The sequence below is a fragment of the Rissa tridactyla genome, chromosome 8 (genome assembly GCF_028500815.1).
Source record: "Rissa tridactyla isolate bRisTri1 chromosome 8, bRisTri1.patW.cur.20221130, whole genome shotgun sequence".
In the NCBI taxonomy this organism is placed as follows: domain Eukaryota; kingdom Metazoa; phylum Chordata; class Aves; order Charadriiformes; family Laridae; genus Rissa; species Rissa tridactyla.
Window position 1 is genome coordinate 2,243,897 of NC_071473.1, and position 9,350 is coordinate 2,253,246.

The 9,350-nt window shown below is 41.6% G+C and overlaps 2 protein-coding genes across 10 annotated transcripts in view; one reads left to right on the forward strand and one right to left on the reverse strand.

The window, feature by feature from the left end:
• GPR146 (G protein-coupled receptor 146) overlaps nucleotides 1–4,625 on the forward strand; it is a 48,842-nt gene extending 44,217 nt beyond the window's left edge. For 2 of the 3 annotated variants that reach the window (XM_054210450.1, XM_054210451.1), the window contains one exon: nucleotides 2,666–4,625. In XM_054210450.1, coding sequence (XP_054066425.1) covers nucleotides 2,710–3,714 — 1,005 coding nt within the window. In that variant the 5' untranslated portion in view covers nucleotides 2,666–2,709 and the 3' untranslated portion in view covers nucleotides 3,715–4,625. Of the gene's footprint in view, nucleotides 1–25; nucleotides 485–2,665 lie in introns of those variants that run through there. The other variant, XM_054210452.1, reaches the window with a different exon arrangement.
• C8H7orf50 (chromosome 8 C7orf50 homolog) overlaps nucleotides 1–9,350 on the reverse strand; it is a 128,539-nt gene that overhangs the window by 78,099 nt on the left and 41,090 nt on the right. For 2 of the 7 annotated variants that reach the window (XM_054210458.1, XM_054210460.1), the window contains one exon: nucleotides 1,608–1,704. The exons of 3 other annotated variants lie outside the window; for them this stretch is intronic. In XM_054210458.1, coding sequence (XP_054066433.1) covers nucleotides 1,608–1,670 — 63 coding nt within the window. In that variant the 5' untranslated portion in view covers nucleotides 1,671–1,704. Of the gene's footprint in view, nucleotides 1–1,607; nucleotides 1,705–9,350 lie in introns of those variants that run through there. 2 more of the 7 variants (XM_054210457.1, XM_054210455.1) reach the window with 2 other exon arrangements.

Here is a 9,350-nt window from a genome sequence, read left to right on the forward strand (position 1 = left end):
GCAGCAAGGCTGGGCCGGGGGAAAGGCAGGCTGGGAGCGAGCGGCGGTTAAACCCTCTACGGTTTAAGCCCTGACTTTGATTTTCCGTGGATAAAGGCGAGAGCAGCCCGCAGCGGGGAGGCGATGGGAGGGCTGTCGGGGCGCCGCAAAGCAGGAGCGCAGCCTTCCCCGGCGGGACGGGGTCGGGTTAGACCGGGGGACTCAAACTGCCGCATCCGAAGCATCGTGAGGACGTACCCGCAGACGGTCCCTGAAAACAGAACTGCCTTTGAAATGACAGAAGACAGGGCTGGGTAAGAAACGCGGAGCTGGGCCCCTCCAGCGCAGCCCACGGGGTCGGTGCCTCCGCAGGTGAGCGACCATTAGACACGGGCGATTTCTACGTTAGTGGCAAAAGTACCTCCATCGGGTAGTTTAGAAATCATCAGCAAAACCTCTTCAGAAAATACTTTCATTTTGGATTTTATTTTTGCCCCTTTCAGAGGTAAGTGTTGTAATTTCGTAAGGTTACTATGTAACACAATGAATTGCCTCCCATTTCTAGCATTAAAATAGAATTGCCTTATTTAACCGCATTTAGAGGCCATAAAGAAAAAAGGGGTAATTACTAAAAATACTTGTGAAACCAGACATGCCCCTGCTCTACAGAATGTAGAGCGAGGTGGCACAGCCTGTTGATCTGAGACAATATCCAGGCAGGTATAATGCGGCTGATGTAATTCAGTCTGGAGCAGTCAAAGGTGCACGCTTAGGGATAACCCTACATAATGGAACGAGGTGATTGTACCCGTGCCTGTGCTTACTCACCCCTGCGCTCACTGTAATGTATATATTTGCAATATCTAGTTCCAGTCTGCTGCTCTGCTTCAATCAAGTCGTAGCAGTTCACTGAGATGTAATTTTGGTTGCCTTCAACTGTGCAAAACAGCCTTTTTTTTTTTTCTTAAAGAAAACCCCAACAACCTTTCTTTTTTTTCTTAAAGAAAACCCCAACAACCTTTCTTAAAAACTTAAAACAACAGATGCTTCCTGAAAATAAAAAAAATGGGGTGTTCTCAGTGCTCAAAAATAGTATGAGGACTGAAAGACAACATAAAGCTATAATACTTTCTACACATATGCAATACTACACCTAAAGAACTGATTTGAAACAAAAAAGTAGAAGGTTTTTTTCCACAAAGGTGAAAGAAAGCTTTGAAAACAACAGAACTGTATCTCGCACTACTGCCACAGCAGTCGCTTATCTGAGGAAATCCAGCACAGGACAGTGGAATAAAAATTTGTCTGCCCAGATAAAATTACTGTGTTTTTAGCCTGTTATCTGGCACACGAAACAACTGCAACGGGAAATAAAAAAATGGCAGTTGGCGTGATTCTGGAACAAATTCTGTCCTGTGGCTGACAGGTCGAAGGATTAGCGCTGGGGAGACGCAGCCACACACCTTCGTACGCTTACAAACCCCACGGTGTGTAATTTCGCCACCCGGTTCACGGAGTACAGCATGTTGTCCAGTAACATTCATTTTGGTTGCACAATGTTTGTTGTGGATTGAATTAAATCTTGTTCTCTCTCTGGAAAGAATGCAGGTACGTGTACTAGTACTTACGTGCTGAAAGGGGAGCAGACAAACAACGCCACGTACCTGGCGGTGTCGGGGTGCACGGGACATGGGAAATCACCGGCTGCACTGTCCCAGAAATGGGCTGGCAGGAAAAAAAAAAAAATCACCATCCCTGTCAGGCTGGGGATGTTCTGAGCTGCACTTCAGAGATTATTTCTTATTTCTGCATTTTTGGAAAGAGGCTTTTCATGACTGCTTTGAAGTTCACTGATTTCAGTTGAAATGTTACCTCTCTAATGACGATAAAGCAAAGCGAGCGGGACAACAACTCCTGATACCAGCATACTCTTTAAAGAATTCAAGCTATTTTGAGAGGAAATGATAGCTAATTCTTGCCTTTTTGGAAAGTCAGGCTGCCCTGATATTAGGTTCCCTAGACTACAGAGGTCCATTGTTTTTTCAGAACTTAACGGTTATAGGTTGGACGTCTGAATACAAACTGACCTATAAAAAAAACCAAACCTTCATCTCATTTCCCAGTTTCCTCTAGTCTGTTGGTTTTATCAGTGATCCAGTATTCATCCACTGTATTGGATGTGCCCCCTAAGAAACTATCTGCTCAAGAGGGAGCTTATTTAACACCTTAGAGAACTCTCTTCTCCATCTTTTTGCTAAGATTTCTGCTTCAGCTTCCAGCCTTCAATTCTTCAGCAACTACCCTGATATGTTATTAGCTATATAAGAGGAACTGTTTAATCATTTCAAAAAACTTCGTACTAATCTTCGTGTATATTACATCAGTACTTACTTTAAAGATATGCAGTTCATGATTTACTTCTGTTGAGTGTCCTGTATCAACTCATTTGCCACTAATTTCATTTAAATTAAAACTTCAGAACATTTACCAGTCTCATGAAATTTTGAGGCACAGGTGACTTTCTTCCAGACTAAGAAGATCAAAATGCATTTCAGTCACTGACCTTAAACTGATCAGTTATGTGAAGTGTACAACGTCTACCTGTAACATGTTTTCTTCGTACTACATTGCATTTCACTTACAATATAATATTTCAACAATACTTTTTCTATTTCTCTCTCTGTAGAAAAGCTGGTAAGCAGCGGAGAAGAGACACCAGCTAAAATCACTATGTGGAGCTGTGAAACCTTGAACAACAGTACGGGGAGCAGCGAGGACCAGCATCTCTGCCATGACTTCCACCTTGTGCTTTCCGTCTTTTCCCTACTCTACCTCATCATATGCTTCCCAGTCGGGCTGTGTTACAACGGCTTGCTGGTCCTAGTTAACCTCTACAACAAAGCCACCATGACTATGCCAGATGTTTACTTCGTCAACATTGCCATCGCTGGTCTCATCATCAACGCTCTGGCACCGATGTACCTTCTAGGGCTTGCCAATACAAAATGGGCCATCTGGAATTCCAACAATGAAGTTTATATTACTTTACTTATTTTATTCAACGTCTCCTCTTTGGTTACCATGTACTCTACTACGTTGCTCAGTCTGGACTACTACATAGAACGTGCTCTACCTAGAACTTACATGTCAAGCGTGTACAACACCAAGCACGTTTGTGGATTCATATGGGGTGGTGCCATGCTCACAAGTTTTTCATCTCTCCTGTTCTACGTCTGCAATCACGTATCCACTAAAATCATCGAGTGTTCCAAGATGCAGAACAAAGAAGCAGCAGATGCCATCATGGTCTTTATCGGGTACGTCGTACCAGCTATTGCTGTACTGTATGCACTTATATTAATCTTGCGAATACGCAAAGAGGCGACGCCACTGGATCAAGACACTGGACGATTAGATCCATCGGTGCACAGGCTTTTGATTGCCACAGTCTGTACACAGTTCACCTTATGGACACCCTACTACGTTATTCTCTTGGTAAGCACATTTACTAACGCACAAGGAAGAATTGCAGATGAAAATTACCGCCGAATATTACATTTTACGAAGATTTTGTCAAAATTCTTGGCTTTCTCGAGCAGCTTTGTAATGCCTCTGCTCTACAGATATATTAACAAAAACTTTCCCAACAAATTACGACGTTTGCTTAAAAAGATACACTGTGGGAATCAAGGGTGTTCTCACGAACGCACGGTAGTACAGCAAGTGATGACATAGGTGTGAAACCTCCCCGGGTGCCTGGTCCCTGCAGGACTTCGCATCCCAGCGCTGGGACGGTGACAGCACGGCCGTGGCACTCCACTCGGAGGCGATACTGGGAGTCCCAACCCAGCGGCTGGAAGGAGCGTTCCATTACAGTTAAATGAAACAGTCTTAATTTTCAAATAGTTAGTTGTTTGCTGAAGTCTTGTGAGACTGGGGTCTCCGTGCTGCAATACCTGGGACAGCCGACACTTTCAGTGCACTGAACTGCTTTTAAAGCGTGAACTCTGTCGTTCTAATATTCCCGTCTGAAGAACTCACTAAGCAGTTTATTGAAGTCTTGACTGAAGACACAGCACCTTGTATCTTGTATAGGAAAAGGTATTGCCTTATTTTCTGTACAAAGAAGTAACAGTGCTTTCCTTGATGAAGTAAATAGTATTTTTCGATGAAGATTATATAGATGATCTTTGCTAGAGATCACATTATCCAATTATACATGCCTGAGTAGTAAATGTTAATTATAAATTAAATTATTTAATTTCTTTCTCCATCACTGAATCCCCTCTAAAAGAAGCCTAATTTACCGTTTTCCGAAATTATTTTCTCGCACAAACTAACCTAAGTTTTAACGTTTATGGTAAAGTGATTATTTTTTTTCCTAGATATAACAATTAACAAAAATGTGTTTTATTTTTCCAGTGCTTTGTTCGCATCCTAAAACATTTCAAGAATTCAGAAATATTTATTAACTAATTCTAAGGGAACTGAGAGATGTTTGTTCCGCGTATTAAAATGAAGGACACGGTGGTTTACAAAGTTAAATCAAAATTTAACTAGTAAAGAATGCCTGGCTAAGTGTTATGGTCCACATATGTTCATGTAACAAGAGTAATTATCTTAAAAATAAATATGTTTATGATTAACATTTTGTACTTTCAAGAGATATGTTTGCAACAAATAAATTAAAAGTCTCTTTAATCTAGGGCATCACTGGAGGTTTGGAAACCATACAAAAATCCTTCAATCCATCAAGATTTTAAAATGGGAGCAATATATAGGCATCCCAGTCAGCATCAGCTTTTTGCTGACCTCTCAGAACTGGAGTGCCTCCCAATGGGATTCCTGAAGACGCAATAAATAGGTAGTTTCTGTATTTCACAGTGGGGATGAAGAAATCCAACCCAGCTTGCCAGATTTTACGGACTATCTGAAATACAATGAGAAACACAAACATGCTGCAGGAAGCAAGTGACGTTACCCACAACAGCAGACTAGGAAGCACCGACCCCAAACCGACCTGTTCCCGGGCTGCTGTCGCGTTATTCACGCCAGATGGGGGGGAGAAGTTAAACTGAGATTCTCCCACAGGTTCGGGGGCAGCAAGACATCTTTGTCACCCCCCCTGCACCACGGCAGAATCACTTCATTGCTTCATCTGTCACAACACATCTCAAATTCCACATCACTTTATTCCAAAAAATGTGGCTTTTCAAGCCTCTGGTATGGAAAAAACACGGAGCGAACCCAGAATTGAGCCTTTTCCATCACTTACAGCACAATCTCGTCTGCTAATTGGTCCTAATTTGTCAGCATAGAGATACGCTGAAGTTCTAAGTGGGAAGCAGGGGAGGAACAGCCTCTTCGATCTTGTTCTTTCTCTTCAACGTTATTCAAGTAATTTCGTCTCATAGCCAGCTTCGCCTGTCTTCATACACAAGCATCGCAAAGTTGTCAACATTCTGGTGGAAGACTCTGCATTAATCTTCACTTTTTTAATAGCTTTTCATAGGTTATTGAATTTCTTTTAACCCTTAAACCCTATAGAGTAAAAAAAACCTATTTCTACGGCCTTTCTCTACCTGAAAACTACATCAATTTACTTCATAGTTTTAGCCTGCTGATGAAAACCATGTTAAGGATTCAAACCTTTCTTTATCACTGTGTCTGATTCACACAGTAATTTATAGTGCCTCTGTGCTGACACGATACCGGCTGCTTTGGCAAACCACTGGGTCCATTGGTTGGGGTTTTTTTCCCCTTAACTTGAGAGGTTTTCTATGAATTTCTACCCATCTTGAGCTTTCAAGCATACTTCCACACGGGAGTGCTTAAGACAGAAATCTTTCCTCACAACTGTCAAACAAACAGGCTCCTCATCCCTTCCCAGGAAAACGGGGTTTCCTAATGCACCACATTAAATACCTCATGTAAAATCTGTTAAAGAAATTCCGTCCCATTATGCAGGAAAAATTCCAGCAGGGAGGAACTGGCTTATCTGGTGTGAATAGAGGCCCGCAGAGCTGGGACCCTGCCAGGACGGTGTGGCTCGACAGGCAGCACTAAGGGCAATTTTAACTCCATTGTTGCTCCTTTACTTCCCCTTCCCCGAAGGGATCTGACTGGCTGCCTCTAACAGGATGCACGCGTTGATTCCTCTTCCTTTCTCTCCTGTTAAATTCCCGGTTTCAGACCACGGCTCTTTTATCATTTACCTTTTTCTCTTGTCTTTTCCCCTTCTCTGCACTATTTATTTAATTTTCATTTTGCTCCCCTGTTCCTATCCATGCTTGGTCTTGTACACGTGGTACCATTCACCGCTCGCCTTTACTGCATTGCACCGACTCCTTTACAATGACCCAAATCTCATTCAACAATTTGACATTACAAATGGATTTCCGTAATAAAATGGAAGCTGCTATTTAAGAGATGGAGAAAGAACAAGTTTTTAGATAACTTATCCTGAATTTTGATTTTTTTCCTGATCTTTTTTATTGCAGCAGAGTTAAGTATGTTCGTGTGTATCCTTGATGATACACTAAATGTGATGGCAATTACAAAGAACTTTCATAATTTAATGGACAAGACTGATACCCGCTCAACTTTTTTAAGAGTTAATTTGATCTATTAGTTGCCTCAAAGAAACTGTGCCATGGAGCTGCCTGCACTCCTGTTCTCTTAAGGAAATTCTGAACTTAATTGCAGCACCCTCCCATGGTATGTCTTAAAAAACAGTATCCCAAAAAAGCGAGAACTTTGCAATATTTATTTTTAAAAAAAGTAGATGAGCAAGTGCAGTGAAATACTTCAGGAAATACCTGGTATCATAAATATGAACAAATCTTTAATACACAAAGTTCTCAAGAATAGGGCCTTTCCATTTCACGTACTTGAAGGTTTCTGATGAGCGTAAATAGGCGCTTATCTATTTCACATTTAAATAAATATGAATAAAATAGTGTATATATGCAAGATAAAAATCAGCCTACTGATGTAAAAAGAATTTGCAAAGAATTTATTAAATTATTTTTTCCTCAAAGTGTATCATTTAAATGTAAACCTCGGAACAGTAAGGTGTGTACTGTATGTTTCTGTCCGTATGTACGGTATACTAGAAAGTAAGCACTAGTTAAGTGCCACTATTAACAGTGTTATTTTCTCACAAAATTAAATTTAATATTTGAGTTGATCTGTGGCTTATAGCTCTCTTGCTGAGTGGTCAATTAAGTCAAATCAATGAACTAATAAAAACGTTGCTTTCTGCTTAAATTACGAACATCGGTAGCTGCAGACAGGTCCGTGTTGACGAACCTAGCAGAGGTCCCAGTTTCTAAAGTCTTCATCTGAGAATCAAATTAAGCTGGTCTCTGAAGACCTAATTTCAGTTAATGAAGGAAAGTGATCAACCCCTAGAAAATTTCTGGTTCTACTACAGCGAAGAGACATGGCCTTCAATATTCTGTCAAAATACTCTAGAAATGGGCTTTCTGCAACGCTTCACAAAGGAACTACTGACTCATAAATTCTCAATAAAAAGTGTTGAAGTGTGTCTGGTCAGGAAGATGTGTGATTTTCTTTTTTTAAGCCTTCCTAATAAAAACCTGTTAGGGACAAGGTTAAACTCATGTTGCTTTCCTGAACGAAAACACAACAAATTGCATGACTGGGATGTCAAATGGTCAGATTTTCCAGGCCGTTTTGACATCATTAAAATCTCACTGTAGCATGAAGTTAGCTGGGAGTGAGAGCAAAAAGGGCCACAGCCCCCAACTCTTTTCAGCATGAGGAATCCTGCAGCTCACAGGAGAGCGTGACACTCCACCCCAGAAATGCGGGGTGGTGAGGAACGCGCACAGCCACCGCGTCCTTGTCACTTCCTCTCCTCTGTGCTGCCACAAACGAGATCTCGGACATCAGCTCCCTGCAGAAACGCTCCTGGTTCCCACAACAACGGAACAGGACAACCCATACCTTGGCAGCCCGAAGAAAATTTAGCTTTAAGAATACAACGTGCCTCATAATCCATTTATTGCAGTAACCACTGCATACAACCAAAAGATCACTCTCCATGGATCAGTCAGCGTACCCCACATATATGAAAATATTTTCCTGGCTGTACTTTCAAAATTAGTTAATGTTACCTTTAAATTTTCTGTAAAGCGTAGGAAGACAGCAAGTAGAAGCAAACTCTATTCAAAATGGTTATGGGTGAATTCCATGAAGAAAAAAAACCACCTTAGTCCAAGGCACTTCTAAGTGTTGAGTCTCACTGAGAAATAAATTAAAATGGCAACTGTGAAAGTGGAAGTTGCAATATTATATCATTTAGTTAAAGCCTAGTAGCTGACAAGATGCCCTTACTTCCATATAATGGTTTAAGGAGTATTTTCTGTTACTCTAATTGGAGAGCCAGCGTCTCTAAACAGAGTGGTGATTTTCTGATACTTCAACTCCTCAGGGCTTTAAGATATAACCATTATACATAAAAAGGCTGTTTCTCATCTGGATTAGTAAAGTTCCTTTTACACAACATAGACTTGAAGGATCTTAAATGCTAGTTAAGAAGCAGCAAGTAGTGAGCCTACAGGTTTGCAAAGGGTGAACTTCTTACTGCAAATTTTTATGCAACTTTTTACTTGCATAAATGCAAGTAAAAAAAAAAAAAAAAAAAAAGAGTTGATCGGGTACAACCAATTCAATAGCTATACACTCATACGAACCAGGCCAACAGGGCACCAGAACCTGCCCTTTTCATGGAATGGTTTGGCTTGGAAGGGACCTTAAAGCCCAGCCAGTGCCACCCCCTGCCCTGGGCAGGGACACCTCCCACCAGCCCAGGTTGCTCCAAGCCCCGTCCAACCTGGCCTTGAACCCCTCCAGGGATGGGGCAGCCACAGCTTCTCTGGGCAACTCTTTTCTGTCAATATAAAGAGATTTCACTGAAGACAACCACATTTTGGAGCAGTCGCTGAAAATATGCATTTAACTATCATATAATGGGAACCTTGGGGCCTATTTTCCTAAGAAAATATGACACCTCTACCAGGAAACTCAAAGGGAAGTAACACTTTTTTTTTTTTTTTTTTTTAAAAAAACTAAGATTCCATTAAATTGTTTTTGTGCTATGGATACGTATGTAGCTAAACCCCCGTTTATCATTGCTCATTAAAAATGAAAGCAGTGCAGCGCTGGAGACCTTCTCGTGAGCTTCACCGCAGCGGCTCAGGGCCGGTAAAGAGAAAAGCAAAGCAGGAGCGGGGCGAGCGCCGCGCTGGGCTCTGCTGGGCGCCTGGAGAAGTACCCGCTTCTGCCCAAGCTGCTGCAGCTGTAAAGTGCTCAACACACTGCTGAATCTGAAACATATGCTCCAA